Source organism: Artibeus jamaicensis, unplaced genomic scaffold, assembly GCF_021234435.1.
Source record: "Artibeus jamaicensis isolate MK-2021 breed Jamaican fruit bat unplaced genomic scaffold, CSHL_Jam_final contig_867, whole genome shotgun sequence".
Lineage (NCBI taxonomy): Eukaryota > Metazoa > Chordata > Mammalia > Chiroptera > Phyllostomidae > Artibeus > Artibeus jamaicensis.
The window spans coordinates 7,994,091-8,017,979 of NW_026521995.1; the positions used below are offsets into that span (position 1 = coordinate 7,994,091).

General features: G+C 39.2%; 1 protein-coding gene across 4 annotated transcripts in view; it reads left to right on the forward strand.

Moving 5' to 3' along the window:
- MPP7 (MAGUK p55 scaffold protein 7) overlaps window positions 1-23,889 on the forward strand; it is a 245,426-nt gene that overhangs the window by 194,952 nt on the left and 26,585 nt on the right. For all 4 annotated transcript variants that reach the window (XM_037140833.2, XM_037140832.2, XM_037140836.2 and 1 more), the window contains 2 exons: window positions 3,849-4,019; window positions 23,804-23,884. In XM_037140833.2, the coding sequence (XP_036996728.2) occupies window positions 3,849-4,019; window positions 23,804-23,884 (252 nt within the window). The remainder of the gene's footprint in view (window positions 1-3,848; window positions 4,020-23,803; window positions 23,885-23,889) is intronic.

Genomic DNA, 23,889 nt, shown 5'->3' on the forward strand with positions numbered 1-23,889 from the left:
GAAGGGCATGCTGGATAGATTCTAGGAAAATACACTGTTTGGGGTTTTGTTTGTTTGTTTGTTTGAGGAAATATTAATAGGCAAATACTCTGGATTTCATACATTTTGTTATATCCTCTATTCTGGGTGCTTTATTGCTTGGTCTGGGTTTGGGATTTTTCTTTTCATATTTTTAAAAGTCTGTATGGTTATATATGAGTATTTATATATATGTGTATGTGTGTGTGGCCACGTATATGTGTATATATGTATTGAGTGATGTAAATATGGAGCATATACAGGTATCTGTGGAACAGGTGAGTAAGGGATTGTGATGAGTAAGACAATCGGAAGGATGCATTTGAAATATAGCACCAGAAATAACATACATGCCTAGAAAGAGTAACTAAAAAAAAGAAGAGTTAATGCAGGCTAAATCTTTCTGTTGTATTGCTTTTAAATGACTCACTATTTTAATAGGGTACTTTTAATATTTAACATTTAAATCTGGCTTTAACTTTAATATTTTGTATCTTTTATAACACTAGCCAGTTAAAAACTTATTAATAAGCCCCTTAATTTATTTTTCCCGTTCTTGCTAGACTGTGTGTTGTGGGAACATGGGGAGGTATAACATGTTCCTGCCTTCAAGGTACTGTAAATAAGTTGGAGGCATAATCAAGTACTAATTTATAGCTATCGTGTATAGCATTTACCACATGCCAGGTATGGGGCCAAGTGGCTTACGGGAATTGTTTCATTCTTAACAGCCCTGTGAGATGTAGGTACTTTTATTTTAAAACTGAGAAGTTGAGCCAAGACGTTTTTTTAAAAGTTGGCGAGTCACACAGCTGGTGAGTCAGTGAGCAGGGCAGAGCTCAGACCTGTTTCTCTCCTGTCTTTGCCTTTTAACACCTAGTGATGCTGCGGCTGTGATGGAATCAGTGTGGAGATCCGAGTGTCCTTTCCCTTTGTTTCAAGACACTAAAGCTCAGTACCTGTGGGTGTTTCACCCGCTTGAGAGTCACCACCCAGAAAACAGGTGTGAATGAGGTCAGACCCCACCACGGTGTGTGGGTCAGTACAGTGGCAGGAATATGTGTGCTGGCCAGGGAGCAGGGACGGAGCCAGCCCACAGGGTCTGCAGAGTTCCTTCTGACACCAGCCCTGGGTAGGCAGTGTTCAGTCCTTTTGTCTACCGCTTAGAACTTTCTCTTGTGAAAATACTAAATGTGCCCTTTCTTTGTTAAAATTTTCATAAGAAAATGAAACAGGAATGATAGTAGGGATTTTATTGTTGCCCTTGTAAATTCAATTTAGTAAGCATTCACCAAGCTACCTAGTATGCGCCCAGCAGACATCACCACACCATCCGGTGGACCACGGTCCCCATCTTTGACGTCTGTAGACCCTCAAGTTAGAAATCTAATTACTTCTTCCTTTCCTCCATTGTCCATTTATTGTTTGTGACGAGAGCAAAAACTTCAGTTAATTGTAAAGACCCAATTTGGTAACACTTTTACCAAAGTTCAGGATTCAGCTGTAATTTGTGAATTAGAAATTTTTCAGGTTTTCACTTTTGGACTTGATTTGCCTAGGATGAGGCATTTATGCCCTAGTTAGAACTATTTCTGTGCCAGAAGCGCATAGTGACTCAAGGAAAACCCTCTCCCTCTACAAGGAATAATTGTGAAGGCATTTCTAGTTCTACCTGGTCATCCTGGAATTGCCTTCCTGGAGACGAGAACCGTGGAAACCTGAAATTAGAACACAATGAAATGCCATCATAGGAAAAGTTAGAATAGCTAATGTGTCATTTTTGTGCTAAACCAGAAGCCATCTTATTATACTTGGATTCCAGTCTTGGCCAGCAGTCACAGGTGACAGAATTTTCGGGTGGGATCAAGGTGGAATAAATAATTTCTGCAAATGAGGCAGACACCATTGTCTGGAATCCACTCTGCTAAAGCCTCAGAAGCAGTAAAAATCTGCTACTTCTGGTGTTGGTTCAGTGACTCTGAGATTATGTCTGTCTGTCTGTCTGTCTATGTATCTGTCTATCATCTAAGGAGCCCCTTGTCTGGGTTCTTGAGTCTTTCTCAATATCCTAGAAAACAGAGAAACAAATACTGTGCAATGTGTCCTTGGGCCCTTTACACAGAAGTTTGAATTGTGTCTGCATGTGGAATGTGAGAACTCACACATACCTTTTCTTTCTCCTGGGACCAGGATGGCACATTTACCCTTTCACTTCCTTCACATCTCATCTCTTACAAAATACCTAAGTGTTTCATCACTTACCCTCTTCACTTTTTCCTCTTTATGTTTAATAAGAGAGCTTTAGAATAATTATCTTTCTTGTTTCAAATGCTTTGTAAATGTTTTCTCTCAAATGTGAGACAAATGTTTGTAAATGTTTTCCTCAAAATCAGAATGACTTGTGGTGGCTCACAGGACTGTATTATCAGATTAACTTTTTTATTCTATTCTTAATATGTTGGTTGATTTTTATTAAACTGAATCAATGAATGAAAAAACTCCATAGTCATTGATAATTGTTTTTAATATTGCCTTTATTTTTAATCCTCCTAACTTCTTAAATACAATGGTAATCATTATTCTTTTTCTTTTTTGTCTTAACTTCACACAGATTAGATACTGTATTTTTATATTGTGTTATAGAATAGCTGTATTTTTAAAGTTTCCTATGTATCAAATTTAACCAATAATTGATTTTTAAAGAGAATATCTTTATATACTTAAAAATGTATTTTGTTTTGTACTGCAGAGTTGATATAGGGTATGTATAATGTTTTAATAAACAGGCTGTTTTCTCTGTCTTAAAGTCTGGATTTTTAGCAAGTATAAAGGTTCGCTAGGTTAGGAACTGAGTGTACATCTTACTGAAATCTTGAATGATGTGCATGGTAAATATCACTATTCTTTCAAAAGAAATAAAGCCAGATCAGTGCAAAAACATGAGGAGCAAGCAGAATGTAGTGGGAGTTGACTGAGAAAGGCCACTCTTGGTGAGGTTTTTAAGCCCAGGTGTTAAGTGATATCAGTGAGCTAGAGAGGGAGCTTTAAGCAGACATGAAAAGTTATTTTAGTACTTAAGAAGTCATCTTAGTAGAAGGTCGTATGACTGTTGATGAGTACACAATTGAAACCATGAAACTTATTTCCAAATTTCAGTAAGCTTCAAATCATAAAAATACAGAATTTCCAAAGAAGAGACCTGAGCTAGAAAAATTATTCCATTCCCCTGGAGTCTCATGTAAGTTAAATAACTTGCTTTTAGGAACAGGCTGGTTCTATCAGCCTGATACACATAGGCTCATTGGACACTATGCTTTCCCTAATTTAGTTTTCTTTGTGTTTAACAGTAGATGCTGTGTATGCCCCAGGTATGTTGTTAGGCTATGCTTAGATTATGACATGAAATATTCTGGTGTTTGTGAATGAGAGAACTCATCATTTGTATTTAAAATATTTTTAAAGTGCTGTTAACTTTTTTCTTATGAAATGTGTTCGTAATCAGTCCATGATCAATGATCCTTGATTTCTGACTTCCCTTATTTTGCTTTATAACATAGTTGTTTTACTCACTGATTTTTGAAGGAAACTATGATTTAGAACCAAAAAATATTTATATCATTATAACATGTAGTTAAATGTTAGATGATTCTCTTATAAATTATTTTAATGAAATTGTATAGTATCTATTTTTGTTCCTTAAATGCACTTGTAACAATATTATAGTGAATAAAATCTGGCCCAACATTGAGGGCTGTTTTTATTTTTGTTTTTTGGGGAGGTTTTTTTTTTTTAGTTCTTATTACTTAAAAATAATGTTTTTGTATTTACAGCTGGTTTTAGAAGAAGTTTTCGTCTTAGTAGAAAAGATAAGAAAACAAACAAATCCATGTATGAGTGCAAGAAGAGTGATCAATACGACACAGCCGATGTGCCCACATACGAGGAAGTGACCCCTTATCGGCGACAAATGAACGAGAAGTACAGACTTGTTGTCTTGGTCGGTAAGTGTTTGCACTTGTGTGTAATTCTGATGAAATAAGTGTGATAGTAAGAATTTCACTTCAGTTATATCTATGGGGTCCCTTTTCTGGGTTCTTATGAGTCTTTCCCAATATGCTTGAAGTTTTTGAGCTAAAAAAAGTCCCATTAGTTGACATAGACACCACACCCCTTCAGAGCCCTAAACTGAGTATTTCCACTCCTGACCTGGCTTCCCTGGGTCAGGTCAGCAGGCCTGTTTGTGGGCTCTGCTTTGTCTTTACTGCACACTCTCCAGGCGTGGCCCCTCATTGTATTATACACATCATTACTGTTTTACTTTCCCTCTCTCTAAAATCCACCCACCATTCCGAAAGCATCCCAGGCTGATTTTCCTTATCTTTATCCCTCTCTAGTCTGTTCATGTGCTGAGCAGCCCAGCCCAGCCCACCTGGGGTGATCCTCCCAACCACCAAGGAAAGGCTCCAGGCTTGACCTTAGTCTCTGCTCCAGCTTAGATTTCAGAGGCTGCCTTGTGGGAGGCTTTTGATGACACAGACAGCTGTTATGTCAGTGCTAAAGGACACGCCCTCCCCTTCCCTGTGGCCACCAGCCCCTACTACACGGCTTCTCAGACTTTCTTGTTAGCACAGTGTCTGACCCCTCACGGGCTCCCAGATGCCCGGGTTCACCTGGGAGCGCCTTTTGCTATTCTGCTACTGCTGTCGGTTACCGTGCAGATGCAGTGAGGTGCCCGTGCACCGGGGAAGCCTTGCTGCTCTGTTGAAATGGGTTCAGTTGCCATTACCTTCTTTTGTTGGTTGTTAACTGGCTGCAATTTATTTTTGTATCACACTTTTCATATCACTCTTGTTTTGTACTCCTGTTACCGTGTTTAAATGATTGTTTTTAAGCCTTTGCTCTTGTCTTAATTTGCTGTTTCAGAATTTGTTCAGTGATACTTAATATTTGGTTTGTCTGTTATGATCAGTTTATTTATTATTATTGCCAGCTTTTAGTCTAAAATGCTTACAAGAAAAATAACTATTTGAAACTTTTTAGCCTCCAAAACTTTATTTCTCTATTTTGAAGCAATTGCTGGTATAATGTAATTTTTAATGTTTTAATTTTACCCTTACTGTTGCTGTAGCCTTTTGTGGAGTGAAAGGGACGTCATTCAACAGGGTTTCCAAGTTTTCACCACCTTTGGTGGGGTCATTGCTCAGAAAATCTTTTCTCTTGTCTGGGTGACCCACTTGGAAGTTTATTTTCTGGAGTGTCCCTATCTCTTACATCCTGTGAGGTGGGGTGAGGGAGACATAAGAAATGGGCTTCTGGGGCAAGACAGGCTGCATTCCAACCTGGCCTGCTGTGCAGTAGCCCTGTGACACCTGCCATCATTACAGACTTTTTCTGGTTGTCTGTGTTTTCCTCTGAAAAATGACAGTAAGAGCATCTGCTTTCTAGGTTTGTCTGAGGGTTAAATGAAATACTATTTGCAAAGATTTATGCCTATTTCTGGCCCCTCGTAGGCTTTTGCTGATTTTGAACCTCAGTGTTCACAATACTTAAAAGTTAAATTATATTATTTAGCAATTTATTGTCTCAAAAAGGGAATCAAGCAGTGAATTTGAATTTTGGAAATTCTGGATTGTTTTTGAATTAACTGTTTATTTTCATTACTGTAAAAATCATATTCTTGGGAAAGAGTTCCTTGGCCCCTGCAACAGGTCTGGGGCAGTGGAAAGAGCAGTATAAGCACCGTGGCCTCCTCAAGCCTAATGTGTTTCTCTCAGTGTTCTCAAAGCCAATGGGAGAAAAGTTTGCCTTAAAACCATTAGATAAATATTGTTAAGAAGGTACATAGTTTTATTTTCAGTGTTATTCTTATCACAATATTGCATGATTTTTATTCTCGGACTTAATGTTCAAGAAATTAAAATCGCCCAAGTTGTTAACATGGCAAGAATATGACAGGGGATGGTTTTGAGCTTCATCACAAGTACTTCATTTTCAAAGCCACATTTCAGCCCCTAAAATATGTCAGTGACAGTTTGTGTTACAGTTCTTTCTGCATTTAAAAGTATTTTCCAAAAAGCATGTTCAGACCAAACATCAGGCAGTTAGTATATTTTCCTACAAAAGTTTTCTCTTTGGTGAAACCTGACTTTTAAAAAGTAAAGTAATAAGGCCAATAACATGTATGTACAGGGGAGGGAGTAGGGAGAAAGCTTTAGTGTTAAAAAAACTATAAAACACTTTATAGCTGAAGCCAATAGAAAAGCAAACTTTCATCTTGTGGATATTCATCTTTGGTTACAAGGCATCAGAGGAAACTAATAATAACCTCTCTATACATTTCATGTTTCTAGCTCGAGCACTAAGTGCTGTTCTGTCCTTCTTCGTGCTAAATCTTACATGCTGTGTAAAGACTGCTTTGTGAGGTGGTTTGAATAGACATTTATAAGACTCATCACTTTTTTCCATAAAACAAAGGCAGAACAAAAGGTTTCCCTCATAAAGCAGAGAGAAAAGTAACTCAAAATTAAATGTTAATGTTAATATGTTTAGAATTCCCATAGGCTTTATTTTATTTTTTAATCAGCATATTTGCTTTAATAAGTATATACGGAATCTTTTTAAAAATGTTTTATTGATTATGCTAATATAGTTGTCCTATTTTTTCCTCTCCTTTATTCCCCACTGCCCTGTACCCCCTTCCCACCCACATTTTACCTCCTTAGTTCACGTCCATGGGTCATACATATAAGTTCTTTGGCTTTTCCATTTCCTATATACTGTTCTCAACCTCCCTCTATTTTGTACCTACCATTTATGCTTCTTACTCCCTGTACCTTTGTCCCCCATTGTCTCCCTCCCCTAGCCCACTGATAACCCTCCATGTGATCTCTTTTCTGTGATTCTGTTCCTGTTCTAGTTGTTCGCTTAGTTTGTCTTTGTTTGTTTTGTTTATTTGTTTTTAGATTCAGTTGTTGACTGTTCATTTTACTGTTCATAGTTTTGATCATCTTTTTTGTAGAAAAGTCCCTTTAACATTTCATATAATAAGGGCTTGGTGATGATGAAGTCCTTTAACTTGACATTATCTCGGAAGCACTTTATCTGCCCTTCCATTCTAAATGAGAGCTTTGCTGGATAGAGTAATCTTGAATGTAGGTCCTTGGCTTTCAAGATTTTGAATACTTCTTTCCAGCCCCTTCTTGCCTGCAAGGTTTCTTTTGAGAAATCAGCTTATAGCCTTATGGGAATTCCTTTGTAAGTAACCATCTCCTTTTCTCTTGCTGCTTTTAAGATAAAGAAATTTATCTTTATTTAACCTTCGGCATTTTAATTATGATGTGTCTTGGTGTGTGCTTCTTTGGGTCCAAATTCTTTGGGATACTCTGAACTTCCAAGCTGGACATCCTGGAAGTCTATTTCCTTCACCAGATTGGGGAAATTCTTCATTATTTTTTCAAGTAACTTTTCAATTTCTTGCTTTTCCTCTTCTCTTACTGGCACTTACATGATGTGGATGTTGGAACATTTAAAGTTGCCCCTGTGGTTCCTAACCCTCTACCAGAAGGGCCCAATTTGCTTGTGGGTATCAGGGGAAGTGACTGAAAGCCTGCCCAGAGCCAAGCCTGCCCAGTCCCAGCCTGCCCAGAGCCCAGGAAGCAGCAGTGTTCCCTTTCTGACCCCTCCTTCACAACAGCACCACAACACAGTGACGTGGGTTGCCCCACTCTGGCAAATACCTAAGACTGTGCCCTTACAACATAGCAGGTGCACCAAGACAAAGAAATATGGCCCAAATGAAAGAACAGAGCAAAATTCCGGAAATAGAACTAAGTGATGAAGAGATAGCCAACCTATCAGAGGCAGAGTTCAAAACACTTGTAATCAGGATGCTCATAGAATTCCTATAGCTTTTAATGAACTTTGGTTGAAGGCTTGTAGGAATTATTCTGCTCCACAGGGTTTTTATTTAGATGCCTGAAACTCCAAAGCCATCATTGAATTTATGAGTGTGTGATGGATTTAAACTTATAATATTTGTGTATAAGAGGTAATTATGATCTTTATGAGAATCACTATTGGTTTTTTTATGCTGTTGGTTCATCTTAAATGTTTACACTCCCAGCTTAATTTCTGGGCACCAATTACAATTATGTTCCTTGAGCTGATTTTGTTTTGGTTTTGTTTTTTTAAGTATATTTTATTGATTATGTTATTACAGTTTTCCCAATTTTCCCCCTTATCCCCCTTCTGCCCAGTACCCACCTTCCCTCCAGCAACCCCCACCCCACACACCTTGGTTTTTGTCCATGGGTCATACTATAAGTTCTTTGGCTTCTCCATTTCCTATACTATTCTTAACACCCCCTTTCTATTTCGTACTTACTAATTATGCTTTTTAATCCCTACACCTTTTCCCCCTTTCCCTTCCCAGCTGATAACTCTGTAAATGATCTCCATACCTATGATTATCTTCCTGATATGGTTGTTTACTTAGCTTGTTTGTCTAGTTTTATATTCGGTTGTTGATTGTTGTAAATTTGTTGCCTTTTTAATGTTTATCATTTTGATCTTCTTTTTCTTAAATAAGTCCCTTTAGCATTTCATGTAGTAATAGCTTGGTGATGATGAACTCCTTTAGCTTTACTTTGTCTGGGAAGCACTTGATCTGTCCTTCCATTCTAAATGAGAGCTTTGCCTGATAGAGTAATATAGGTTGTAGGTCCTTGCTTTTCATCACTTTGAATACTTGCCAGTCCCTTCTTCCCTGCAGGTTTCTTTTGAGAAATCAGCTGACAGTCTTATGGGAACTCCTTTGTAGGTAATTCTCTGCTTTTTTCTTGCTGCTTTTAAGATTCTCTCTTTAACTTTTGGCATTTTAATTATGATGCCAAAGGTTAAAGGTTAAACCTTGGTGTGGTCTTCTTTGGGTCCAACTTGTTTAGGGTTTTCTGTGCTTTCTGGATTTGTATGTTTATTTTCTTTGCCAAATTAGGGAATTTTTCTTTCATTATTTTTTCAAATAAGTTTTCTATTTCTTGCTCTTACTCTTGCTCTTCTTCTATTATTCCTGTCTTCTCCTGCTATCATTCTGGGCATGTTTGGAGCTATCCCAGAGTCTTTTTTTATTAACCTCATTTCTTTGATTTCTTGTTTCTTCCTTCTGTTCTGGTTGAAATGTTTATTTCTTCCTAATGTTCCGAATAATTGATTTGAACCCCAGCTTCCTTCCCCTTAGTGTTGGTTCTTTGCAGTTTTTTTTATTTTACTTAGTGTAACTTTCATTTCTTCCTGCACATGAGTTCTCTGAACATCCTGATCACCACTGATTTTAACTCTGCATCTGATAGGTTGTCTATCTCCCTTTCATTTAGTTCTGTTTCTGGGGTTTTGTTCTGTTTCACTTGGGTCATATTTCTTTGTATCCTCAATTTGGCAGCCTCCCTGTGTTTATTTCTGTGTATTAGGTAGAGCTGCTTTGGCTCCCTATAAATGTGTGTGGTAATTGCCAGGGCGGAGCAACCCACCTTACCAATTTGTGCTCTGTGTTGGGGAGCAGGGCTTGGAGAGGGGACTGTGCTGCTGCCTGGCTTCTGGGTGTTTGCCTGGCACTTGCCCCATTTCCAACCATTTCTCTCACTCCCCATATGTGACTGGTGCCCTTCAAGCTTTTGCCCTTGTATTGAATTTCAGAGTGGGTGAGTTTACATATGTTTTAAGACCATGTGGGCCCTTTAAGTGAAGTTTCCTGAATACCTGGAAGTTTCTAAAACTGCCCCAACCTCCAGTGGTTTTTAGAGCCACAAGTTATGGGCACGTATGTTCCCAGTGCTGGAACCCTGGGCTATGTAGTCTGGGCTGGGGCTGGGATCTCTTGCTCCAAGGAATCCTTCCTGATTTTTACACACCATACCTGAGTGTGGGACTGCCTGTGCCCATTCCACTGCCCCACTGGCTCTCTGCACCATACCACATCTTTCGACTCTCTTCCCCATCTCCACATTTTCACCCCTCCTACCTGGACAGATGAATGTGGATTCTTTAAATCAGACTTCTATATAGTTAGATTTTCTGACAATTTTGGGTGTTTTTTATTTTGAAATTTAGTTGTAATTCTTTTTGTGGTTATGTGATGGAGGCATTGTCTACCTGTGCCTCCATCTTGACCGGAAGTCCTGAGCTGATTTTTGTGGAGTCCTGACTGCGGCAGGCATTGTCCTAAGCAGGTGGGTTTGTTAGTGAACAGCACAAACATTCTTGTGTTGTGGTACTTGCATTCTCATGGGAGAAGATAGATGAAAAACATATTCATAAAATTAGTAATAAATAATAAAGTCAACTGTATAGTTGTTTGACTGTGATAAATGCTGTAGAAGCAATTTAAAGCCAAGAAGTTCTAGAGGAGCCAGGAATTTTTGGTTTTTGAGTCTGAAAGTCATGGTGCCTCATTGAAAAGGTCACATTTTTGAATAGACTCTAAAGTAAAGAAGTTATCCATGCCCTCTTCTACTTAGCTAAGGAAGACAGGTGTGGCTTTGTTTTGACCTTTTAATTTTATTATACTTTTGTCATAGCCCTGAGATAGAGATGAGAGAGTACTTAGTTTATATAAATTGGTATAAATAGCTGCTTTGGAAAAATGGTGCTCTTTCCACAAGATTTCCACTCCAATTTTTTTTCTTTCTTTTTCTTCTCCTTTATTTATTTATTTTTTTTACATTAGTATTTAAGTGATGCTTCAACTAATAGCTCTTTTTTTTTTCAACAGAGGAAAGATAATCTGAACCTCTGTCAGGGCTTGTTGCTAAGTCGCCACATTTTCTGTATAGTTTGGTCCCAAAGGAACTTTAAATTTAGTTTTATAAACAGATTTGTCACTCTCCAACCCAAAATCCGGCCAGCAGCTGATGCGGTCATTACAAGACTGTGAGTCAGATATAATAGCATGGTTGTTTTTATTTTATGCCTAGAGCAACAAAAATAGTGCTGCAATGTGATAAGTACACTTTTACAACACGTGTCTGATCTCTGTTGCAGTAAATCAAATGAGTAAGTGTGTTTTTCAGGTAACAAAAGCAGTTAGAATATTTATTGCAGACTCCAGTAATTCTGATATTTTTCTCTGGATGGTAAGAGTAACTAACAAGTCTGGCCAAATCCATAAAAATGTCTGGGGGAAAATGTGGAAGACTCTTCATGTTAAGCAGCGCAGGTATACTAGAGGTGAACACACAGAGCCAAAGCCATGTCAGTAGCTTTCCATGTAATAAGCCATTTAATGTTTGTGCCATGATGGACAAAGATCAGTAGCAAAAGCTAATAATGCTTGGTCCGAACAACAGATTTCTTTTCAATATATAAATTTTTAAATCGTCATTCAAGAATATATTTATTGACGAGAGAGAGAGAAAAAGAGAGAGAAAGAAACATCTATCAGTTGTCTTCTGTACATGCCCCAGTTGGGTATCAAACCCGCAACAGTTTGGTGCATGGAACTGTGCTCAACTGGGTGCCCCAGCTGAGCCCCCCGCCAGGGCCTAATATATAATTTACTGTTAGACATAAATCCAAATAGGAGTGGATGTTATTAATCCATTATGACTGTTACATGGATATCTAGTGTGTTACAACTAATTTGGCCTATTTGCACCTGCCTGTATCTCTCTTTCTCAGAATTTTCTTTCCCAACATATTATTAGCACTACAATCTGTAGTATGATGATTGTTTTTCTCCAGGGTAAGGTATCACCCTTCTATATGTACATTATTCAATTCAACTTGATGCTCATCAGTCTTAAGAAAAACTACAGCTAAGTTCCATGCTGGACATTTACAAATAAAAATTACTTTATGCTCATTCTTTGTAGACTAGATGAGAATCACTAAAAAAATATGTACCAGCCCTGGCTGGTATGCCTCAGTGGCTTGAGTGCCAGCTTGTGAACCAAGGGCTTGCTGGTCCGATTCCCAGTCAGGGCCCATACCTGGGTTGCGGGTCAGGTCCCTAGAAGGGGGGCGTGCAAGAGGCACCACACATTGATGTTTCTCTCCCTTTTTTTTCCCTCTCTCCCCTCTCTCTAAAAATAAATAAAATCTTAAAAAAACAGTTTAAAAGATATACTGTAGTTCACTGATTTCATTAAAATTACTCTCATAATAGTAATATATTTTTGTTGTAGTACATGATTATTCACTTAGGATCTGCACTTAGCACACAACTAAGTAGGGGGGAGAAGCATCAAGTACAATGCCAGAGAGTATGGCCATAAACTTTTTTAAGTTAAAAAATGTCATGTTGATATTTTAAAGCAGTGTATGTCTAAATGCTCTTATATAAATGAAGGCTATGAATTTACATATGGATTTTTAAATTTTTTCTCCTTTAGGTAAAAATGAGGGCATTTTTAATGTGAATATTTTCTTAAATGTAAACTTTTAAGTAGAAACTTTACTAGCGTCATTCTGTTGACACCCTAAGTGGACTGTATTTCTTTGGCTGAAGTGAATGACCTTTACATAAAATCACATACAACACAGTTTCCTGCTTTCAGGAAGAAGTTACTAATTAAATGCACAAAGGTAATTAAAAATAGCCCTGGCCGGGTAGCTCAGCTGGTTAGAGGTTTGTCCTGATATGCCAAGATTGTGAGTTCCATCCCCTGTCATGGCACGTGCAAGAAGCAACCAATGAGTGCATAAATAAGTGGAACAACAAATCTCTCTCTTTCCCTCTTTCCCCCTTTCCCCCCACCTCTTTCCCTCTTACCTCCCTCACTTCCTTTTTCACCCTTTAAAATCAATCAAAAATGTTTAAAAAGTAATTAAAACAGTATGCCTTTCTAATCTCAAGTATCCAACTGACACATTTTTTACAAGAACTTCAACTAATGGGGATTGATACACACAGCTTTATTCTTTTCAGAATTTGCACACAAAATGATTTTGTAAATTCATGTGAAATTTTAAAAAATGTAATAAATACATGTCGAGTTTGAATAGAAACATTCTTTTATTTTCAGAGCTAGTAAGCATATCAACTTCAGTTCACTGCCTGAGTTCCAAATTAATGATCTCCAAAATAATTTGTTTAATGCTTTTTGGCTTTTACTTACATCACTGCAAGTAAATCACGCTTGCATTTGCTTTTCCTTAGACCCGAATCAGGAATTCTGATAGACGTGCCCAATGCATGTTGCCAGGCCTGGTATGCACATCAGCTTCGTGCAGTTGGGTCTAGTTTCTCAGAGGTGCTGCACAGAATGAGTTCTGAGATCCCCAAACTGGACTTCGGCCGAGATTTGTAGCCAGAAACTTTTCCTGTCCCACAAGTACAGATAGTCATAACTACCCAAAGTGTGGGACAGCTTGGAACAGGGTGAAAAACTCCATAAAGTTACGGATTGGCCATTAACAGACAATGGAGCAACTAGCTACCCAAGTTCATGTTTTATTGGCATTCTTTTAATAAGATAATAGGTGGAATGGAAAAAATGTAGACTTTAGAGTTAGACAGGCAGGTTTTGAATACCAGTTAAACTACACTCCAGATGTGTGACCTTAGAAAAATTCCTTAACCTTCGATTGTCTTAGTTTTCTCATCTGTAAAATGAGGATAATACCTCTTTTGCAGGGATGTTCTGAGGGTTAGTAATGGTGTATGTAACCAGGTGCTATGCCTGCTCTGCAGCCACATGACATGTGACCACATTGTGTCATCATCATCATTCCAAAGCCTGCTGTCTATGATTTAAATCTGTGCTAGGTAGTCTTTGCTTGTCTTATCGTTAACAAGCACAATTGAAAACTGTAGAGTAACTTGTTTATAACATATGTATAAAAGTATTTCAACACTTGTGGTAGAAATTTATATGTTGAAGGGGGAATGAATCTGTCCCATTACAGAGGCGTCTGCATGAACCTAGCTCAGTTTGCACTTAAATTAACAACAGTATAAACAGGTTTTGTATTCTCAGCACAAACCAGTCAGCTGAAAATGTGAACTTATGCCCAAGCATAGGTAGAGACAGGACAGTAATGTGGATCTAAGTTGTGGTCTTAATGTCAAGATCTGAAGAGGAGAAATTCTAGTGCGTAGATGGCAGGATTGAGCCAGGGGCCTGTCAGGAGAAATGCTGTTTGTGGGCCTCCTGGGCAATTTTGTAGTAAAAGTGATTGAAATTGTGTCCCTGTTAAAACTTCATTGTGATGATACTCCCACCTTTGAAGATGATGACCTCGAGTTTAATCTAGGGGAAAATTTTCAAATAAAATCATTTCTGCCTTGGCTGGGTGGTTCATTTGGTTGGAACATCACCCCATACACCAAAAGGTTGTGGGTTTGATTCCTGGTCAGGGCTCATACCTCTTTCTTTGGTCAGGGCACTTACAGAAGGTAATTGATCAATGTTTTTCTCTCATATGAATGTTTCTCTCTTTCTTTCTCTCTGTCTCTCTTTCCCCCACCCCATTCCTTTCTCTTTAAACCAATAAACATCTTTGGGTAAGGATAAAAATAATAATAACAACAATAAAATCATCCACCCCTGAACATTCTTGGCACACTCCACAAGTGTACAGTGAAGGGAGCAAGCTACAAAGAGTTGTTAGATTATGTAAGGGCTAAAATTGACTATAGTCAGAATTTAAGGGCATCACATTAGTGACAGCATACTTTTCCCTACTAATTCAAACATACTTAGTTTTTCCTCCAGAGTTAAAATAAATCATTGGGGTTTTTTGGCATGTGTAGTAAAACAAAGAAAAGAAAAGAAAAAAGCTAGACTCTCTCTCAGCAAAGTATCTCACAGTCTGAGAAGCACTCCAGAGCTGGAACTACTGAAGGAAACAGTAAATTGACATCACCCGCTTTAGTCCTGGGGATCGAGTATGTGCACGCACACGTGTGTGTGTGTGGTGGGGGGGCAGGGGGTGGGGAGGGGTGGGGATGGCAGGCAAAGACCCGACCAAAAAACTGGGATTTGAGGAAAAAAACGGGGGGGAAAATACTAAAGTAATAAAATTAAAAAAAAAATAAATTTTGGTGTTTGGTTTGCTTTTATCTTTTTCTTTGAGCATGTATAATTGGGTTTGTGTCATCTTTAGAGAAAGTGCAGCTTCATTGTAATACTCCTTGTTTTTCTTGTTTGTTTTGTATTTATTTTAAAGAGTAAGTTTTAGCACTTTAAATAATTTTTGTACCCTCAGAGCATATAAAATATACAAGCCCTAGATGGTGTCTGGCATTTTGTAGACAGTCACTAAATACTTACCACTTTCCTCCTGGCCTTTGGAGATGTTGTCTCTGCTCAGTCTCAAGTTTTACCTTGACGTGACAATATTCCCAAGGGTACCCTAGTCCTGGCCTCCCTGTTACATAGCAGTCCGTGTCTGAGTTTAGGTAGATAGATTTCCTTCCCTTACACTTGCTGTTCCAGTGCTGGATTCATCAGCCTCCCCTCTGCCTCTTTTTATCTTAAGATCAAGAGAGCCGTGTTCAGGTTTGAGATCTACCAACTTCTCTTAGTGACCTTGAGCACATGACCTAACCATCATATCTAGGCTTTGAGGCAGGCAAATGCTTTTTACCTTTAACTCTTACTCCTTTGATTCATTCAGCAAATGGTTTTACCTGCATAATAGTGTAATTCCCAAGTATAGTTTGAATAAATAAAACTAACTAATGAGTACCTACAGTTCACCGGCTAGGGAGACAACTGGGAATGAGTAGATGACCTCTCTGTTTTCACAGAGCTCACCTTCTGTTAGAGGATAGCTGTGAAGTGGGTGTTCAGGGAACCCATGAACTTGGTACCTAACCCAAATTTAAACCTTAAAGGATGATTCCCTCAGATGTCTAAGCTGAATGTTTTTTTAAAAAAATATTTTATTTATTTTTAGAGGGGAAGGGAGAGAGAAAGACAAGGAGAGAAACATCAGTATGTGGTTGCCTCTCACACATCCCCAGCTGGGGACCTGACCTGCAACTCAGGCATGTGCCCTGACTGGGAATTGAACCAGTGACCTTTTGGTTCACAGGCTGACACTCAGTGTACTGAGCTACACCAGCCAGGGCTGTAAGTTGAATCCTAAATAAACAAAAATTAGCACATGGAGAGAGGACAGAGTGTTCTTGCAAAAGCAAGGAGCATGTGATAAGTATCCAACAACACAGGAGAACCTGCCATGTTTCAGGAAGCGGCAGAAATCTCGTGTAGGTGCAGTGCGTGATGCCAAGGAAGGAGTGGCAAGAGTGAAGAATAGAAATATAAATGTAGCTCAAAACTTACAAACTGTATAAACTTGTCAAAGAATTCATATTTGATTCTGTACATAGTGGAGGGAGAATGAGACATGCTGCTGAGAAACGACAGAAGCTTGAGCCAGGACAGCGGAGACAGCAGTGAGCCACAGCTGGAGGAGAACATGGGGGTTATGGACTTTGGGGGGGGGGGTCTGTTGTTGTTCTTTTTGTTTTAAGGTAGGATAGATGTATTAATTTTAAGTGTCCGAGGAAAGGAGCTAGAAATGAGAGAGGTAAAAATTCAAGGAGAGAGCTAAGAGAAGGCTTAAGAATGTGTGACTAGAGAGGAGGATGAAGGATGGTCTAGATGGGCCTACCTGCATTGAGTTGTAGAAGGGACTTTGAAGAAATTGCACTTAATGGCTTCCATGTTCTCTGAGGTGGTGATGATAGCACTTGAAATTTCATTCATTAAGCAGATATTTCAGGGCTTACTTGCATCACGGAGACCATAAATGACGTAAAGTGATCCTGCCCTCATACCGCCTCTTTCTTGAGACAGAGACAGGCCACTAAACAATGTATTATCCAGTTGTTGAATTAGGATTTTTAACTATTATGAGGGACATGTACAGGATGCTCTGATAATGTGCAATTGAGAAACGTGAGCAACAGGGTCAGGAGAGACTTTTCTTGAGGAAAAGCCATTTGAGCAGAGCTCGGAAGGGCACTCCAGGAGTACCTGGGGCTTCAGGGAACAGGGAAAGCAGCCAGAGCATAAACTTTGGGCAGGAGGACGAGGCGGGCATCAGATCATGCAGAGCCTTGTAAACCATGTAAAGATTTTCATATTTTTTGGAAGAGCCACTGGAAACTACATTTTCAAGGATGTTAACAGGGGAGTGACAGGATCAGAAGAGCTCCTTGGAAAAACCTCTCTGGCTGCTGGGTGATGATAAAGTAATGTAGCCTCTGAGTAGATGTGGGGCAGCCCCCAGGAGGCTGTTCCAGGAGAGCCGGCAAACATGGTGGCATCTTGGACCAGTGTGGCAGCATGGGGCGCGCAGAATCATAGATCCCTTTAGGAGGTAAAGTGGACAGCCTTCGGCAGTGGTTTGATCATAGGGTATGGAAGGGAGAAGTAACAAGGAGGTTCCCAGAGTATGATTAGAGAGGAGAATGGAGGGTTGAAATCACCAATATGTGATGTAGGAAATATAATTGATAAGGAAACAGAGTAATTGTTGGAGAGCCTGAAGGCCTTGGTTTATGTGTGGTGAGCCTGAATGTACGGCATCATGGCACCAGGCTTGAATGGGTTTCTGCCCTCAGTAGTCCAGGTGGGCTGTAGAGAGAGGCCATTGGATTGAGTTCAGACCGGAGGTTTCCTTGGCAAGTTTGATATAAGGACCATGTGTAAGAGATAGAAGGATATTAGCAAAAGAGTAGCAAATATGATGGTCCATGGAAGTGAAGACATGAAAGGCTGATAGAAAAAAGGAAAAAATGAAAGCACAGAGGTCCTTTTGATAATAACTATAGCAGGAATAAGTAAGAGATCTAAAAGGATTGGAGATTGAAGTCATATTGGGAAGCTTGAATTTAATACTTTAGTAATAAAATAGCTCCTAGTGATGGTAGAGTCAAGGTTTGCTCTGTAAGTGTTCAGGGTGAACTAGAGAAGGGTCACTAGAGATCAGGGATCAGGGAAGTAAGAGGCTAGTTTTTGAAAGGGTGTTCACATGGGTGTTGAGGTGATCCAAATGGTGACAGGAGTGAGGGGCTGAGAATGACAACAGTCAGGTGCTGAAGTCTCAGAGCAGTGGTCCTGGACAGGGGCAGTCCTGCCCACCAGGGATCAATAAGGACATTTGCGAGGATTTTTTTTTTAAAGTCAAAATGGCTGAAGGGGTCAGGGGTGTAGATTTGACATTTCTGCAGAAGAAAAATCTAACCTGCATCACACACCACTCCACCTGTTGTACAAGACATTCAGGGGCTGAATCAGTGACTCAGCTTATGGTGGGGCTGGAAAATGAGAGGCCTGCTTTCTGCCACACCGAAGCACTGTCCCACTCCGTGGGGAGGAGTTACTGTTACACTGAACTTAGACGTCAAGTGCAGTTCATTTGCAAAATTGTGATTTTCTTCGCTTTGATAGTCTTGACATGTTATCCCTTTCTCAGTTCGGGCTGTTTCCTTAATCATATTCCACTAAGTCTCATCTGTGGTTTCTATCCAATTGCTGGTCCTTATTCTAATATTTACATGTGTTTTGGGGCTTTCATTTTCCTGTAGTTTCTTTTTCTAAATAATTTTTTATGTTTCTATTATACTTGGCATAAAATATTTTATTAGTTTCAGGTATATAACACAGTGACTATAGACATTTATAAAACTTACAAAATAGTCACCCTGGTGAATCTAGTACCCATCTGACACCATACATAGTTATTACAATATTACTGACTGTATTCTTCATGCTGTACTTTAAATCTCCATGACTATTTTAATACCTGCCAATTTATACTTCTTAATCCCTTCCCCTTTTAACCCATCTCCCACCCCTCTCCCATCTGGCAGTCATCAATATGGACTCTGTATCTGTGAGTTTGTTTCTGTTTTGTTTGTTCATTTATTTTGTTTATATAGATTCCACATATAAGGTGAAATTCATTGGTATTTGTCTTTCTCTCTCTGCCTTATTTTATTAGCATAATGCCCTCTAGATCCACCCAGGTATTGCAGATGGCAAGATTTCATTCTTCTTTATGACTGAGTCATATTCCATTGTATATACGCACTATTTCATTGATATCTGGTCATCTATTAATGGACACTTAGGGTGCTTTCATATCTTGGCTATTGTAAATAATGCTGCAATAAATATATGGATGTACATGTCTTTTTGATTTAGTGTTTTGTGTTTCTTTGGATAAATACCCAGAAATGGAATTGCTGGATCCTTGCTTGCCTATTGTAATAGCCTTTGTTTAAAAGTCTATTTTGCCTGTAAGTATTGATACATCAGCTTTTTTTTGTTTGTTTACACTTTTATGAAATATTTGGGCACTTTCCTTTCAGTCTAAATGTGTCTGTCAATCTGACGTGAGTCTCTCGTAGGTAGCATATGTAGGGTCTTACTTTATGATTCATTCAGCCACCCAGTGGCTTTCATTTGGAGCACATAGTCCATTTACATTTAAAGTAATTTTGGATATATATGTAGTTATCGCCATTTTATTATTCATATTTTTATCTCTTTTCATCTTCTTAAAGAAGTCCTTTTAACATTTTTTGTAATACTGGTTTGGTGGTAATGAACTCCTATTGCTTTTTTTTTTGTCAGGGAAGCTCTTTATTTGTACTTCAATTCTAAATGACAGCTTTGCTGGGTAACAGTAGTCTTGGTTGTAGGTCCTTGCTTTTCATCAGTTGGAATATTTCATGCCAACCCCTTCTAGCCTGCAAAATGTCTGTTGAGAAAGCAGCTGACACTCTTATTAACTCCCTTGTAGGTAATTAACTACTTTTCTCTTGCTGCTTTTAAGATTTTCTTTTTGTTTTTAACCTTTGCCATTTTAGTTTTGATGTGTATTGGTGTGAGCCTCTTTGGGGCCATCTTGTTTGGGACTCTGCACTTCCTGGATTTGTATGTTTATTCCCTGTACCAGCTTAGGGGAATTTTCTGTCATTATTTTTTCAAATAGATTTTCAGTTTCTTACTCTCTCTCTTCTCCTTCTGGCACCCCTGTGATACAAAGGCTGGTATGTGTGAAGTTGTCCCTGAGACCTCTTAAACTAACCTCATTTTTAAAAATTCTTTTTTCTTTTTGCTTTTATGATTGGGTGTTTTCTGCTACCTAGTCTCCCAAATAGCTCATTCAGTCCTCTCTTTCATCTACTCTACTATTGATTCCTTCTGATGTATTTTTTATATCAATTATTGTATTCTTTATTTCTGGGTGTTTCTTTTTTATTTTTTTCTACCTGTACTTTCATGTTTCCTATTTCTTTGTTGAAGTTCTTACTGAGACCATTGAGCATATTTATTACCAGTGTTTTGAACTATGCACTTAGTAGATTTCTTGTCTCCATTTGGTTTACTTATTTTTCTGGAGTTTTGTTCTGTTCTTTCACTTGGGACATGTTTCCTTTTCTCCTCACTTTGGCTGCCTCCTTGATTTTTTTCCTGTGTATTAGGTAGAGCTGCCATGTCTCCCAGTCTTGTAGAGTGTCCTTATGTAACAGGTGTTGTGTAGGGCCTGTTGGCACAGTGTTCTGCTCACAAGTAGTACAGGTCTATCCCTTATCTGGGTTACGTGTGCCCTCCTGTTGTAACTGAGCCTTGATTGCTGTTGGTACATCAATGGGTGGGATTGACTCTGAGGATGATTGGTTATGAGGGGGGTGGTGACTTAGTGGAGGAGCTATTGTGCAGGAGCTGACCTTATGGAGCAGGATTCACTTTAACAGGACTCAAGGGCCTACTGAGTCTTCCCTTTGGGTGAGTTGTTTGTGGGGCTGGTTGGGTCATATTCTACTGTGGTCTGAAGCTGGCTACTAGGTGTGTGGGGGCTTCTTGGGAGAAGCTCTGCTGCAAGCCAAAGTCATCACTGTCTGTGCCCTACCCAGAGCTACTTGATCTGAGCTACAAAAGTGATCTGCAGATGGTTGCCACTTGTGCTGGACTTGGAGGTGCCTGGGAGAGGCAAAGCTGCATACTAGGATGGCTGTCTCAGTGCCAAGCTTGAGGCTCATTAGCAAGAGATGTGGGGCATGCCAAGATTAGATGCTACTTGTTTGGAGTTGTGAACCTTTGAGTGGTTTTAAGGAAGTCTGCATCATGAGCCAAGATGGGCTGTTTGTATGGAAAAGCCACTGGAAGTGCCTTGGGTGGGTCTGAAAGTTGGGTGGAAAATCACCAGGGTAGGGGGAACCCCATTAGCTAAGTGGATATGATATGCCCCCTGCCCCCAGTAGCTTTGTGGTGGAAGGGCTTAACAAAGGAAAAATTGGCTCTGCCAGTACTTCTGTCTGGGAGAAAGCTGCCCCTCTAGCCCTTTACTGAAGCCAGACCATTCAATTTCTCCCTCTGTGTGTCTGGTGCCTTTGGAGCTACTGTCCCAGTACTGGAGCTCAGAGTATGTGTGGGTCCTTTAAGAGGAATGCCTGGTATACCAGCAGTCCTCTGACTCTCAGTCACAGTCCCCACTGGTTTTCAAGCCAGAAGTTATGGAGATTTCTTTTTCCAACATTAGAACCCTAGGCAGGGGAGCCCAGAGTGGGGCTGGGACCTTGGCCCCTCAGGAAGGACCTTGGCAACTGAGATACTCTTCCCAATTTTCAACTGCCAACGTGGGTGTCGATTAGCCCATTCCATGTCTCTGTCCCTCCTAACTAGTCTCAATGTGGCTTCTTCTGTATATCTCTAGTTACAGGACTTCTGCCCAGCTAGCCTTCAGAAGGTTCCCAATGATCGTTGTTCTACAATTTAGTTGTAATTTTGATGTGGCCATGGACAGAGGTGAGTACAGTGTTTACCTGTACCACCATCTTGACCAGAAGTCTTTCCTGTACTTTTTTTGTACAGAATGGCTCCTAATCTTGTTATTACTCTTGAATTCACACTTATTTAAGTAGGTGCAAACATGTGACTTCAATAGATTTTCTACCGTACTTGTACCTGAGCAGTTATATACTGAAGTAGAGATTTTTAGCATAAATCACTTTTTAATCTTTTATCTATTATATTTAGGGTATTATATTAATTTGAAAAGAGGAATTATATATACTGGTAAATTATACTAGCTGTAAAGTTCATTTAGGCTACAAATGGAATATTGCAGAGTATCAACTATGAAAAGGGAGAATTGAGAAGCTCTGTCTTAGAGAAGAAGCAGAGGAAATTGCCAGAGAATTGGTACTTGACAACAGTTGGTGGAAAGATTGGTAAGGTGATGGTGGTAGTGGATAACCAGCAGGGGCAAGTCTTTGATACAGGGCGAGGGGCCTAGAAATAGTGTTGGAAGGAAGGCACAGTCCCCAACTCCAGCCTCTTTGTTCACGATTTTCCCTCCACCCAGAACACTCATCTTATTCTTCTCTGTCCACCTATGTGTTCTTCACTGGGATGAAACGTTTTCTTTTTAAAGTTGGCAAGAGGAAGTAGGCAAGAGCACGAACACTTGAATACCTGGATTCTACACTACGCACTACACACAAGTTTTCATTTATTCCTCCCCAAAAGGGAACATAATTACTTCGACTTATTTCATTATTACTTTTAGAATTAGGATGAGGTGTGATCAAGCTCAAAGACTTTAACTTGTCTAGTGTCTTAGTCTGTTAACAGTTTCTGTAACAAAATACCACAGATTTATTTCTCAATTCTGGAGATCAGGGTGCTGGAGATCAGGGCGCTGTCAGGGTGGGCGACCCTCTTCCACGTCACAAATGTCTCATTGTGTCACGTTGGCTGAAGGAGCTCTGTGGGATCTCTAAGAGCACTAATTCCATTCATCAGGGCTCCACCCTCATGACCTAATCACCTCCTAAAAGCCCATCCTTTAGCACCATCACATCGGGCATTAGGATTGCAGCATGTGAATTTGGTGGGTGACACGCACATTCAGATGATAACATCCAGTATCATCACCAGGTGAGGAAGTAATGAAGGTCAGAATCCAACTCAGGGCAGACTGGCTCTGCAGCTTGTATTCTGCCCAAAGCATGGCATTGTCATTAAATAGACTCTCAGGGCAGAGTTGTGAGAAGCTGGCCATTTGGGGCTTGTGCCCTTCTAACTTTTGTTGACTCCAATTTGAAGCTGCTCTTTGTTTTTGGTCCTAGTCTCTTAATCAATTTGTGTTACTCTCTCATCCCAGTTTCTTTGTTTGAAAACAGAGTGTATTTATCATCTTGATTCTCCACAGCATTTACTATGTGCTTTGTTCCTTATAAATGTTTAGTATATATGCATTGATCAATTTAAATGTGCAAAGTCTATGCAAGTTTTCAAATGTTTAAGGGCTAACTGAAAATACAGAGTGTAGACTATCTTGACAAATGTAAATGCGGCTCAGGGTTTGCAGATTTAAAATGCATCGTTAGATTTGCATCTGAAATAAAATTAAGATTCAAAGATTTTATTTAATTAGATATAAAAACATTTAAAAAAGAAATTATCACTATCCAGACGGTGGATAGTGATTTTAAAATTTCCATTTTTTTTTAGGTGAACATATGTTTTAGGCTGTACTGGATACCATTACTGGGTAATGTACTCAGATACTCTTGAGTATGTTTATTTAAGACATAAATATTTCTAATCTTCTTAATGGAAAGGTGGGGATTCAAATTTTGAATTAACAACAACAACAAAACAACTAGCTTGTTCTTATGTACAACTCAACTAGAGATAATCTCTTTACTTGGGACGCATGTAAGATTGGATGCATGTTCTATGTCTTGTGGATTTCTGTCAATTACAGAACTGCTTGTATGGTATTTTGTTTAGTAAGGAATCTATATTATTCTGTTTTCCAGGTCCTGTAGGTGTAGGTTTGAATGAACTGAAACGAAAGCTGCTGATGAGCGACACGCAGCACTACGGTGTGACAGTGCCCCGTAAG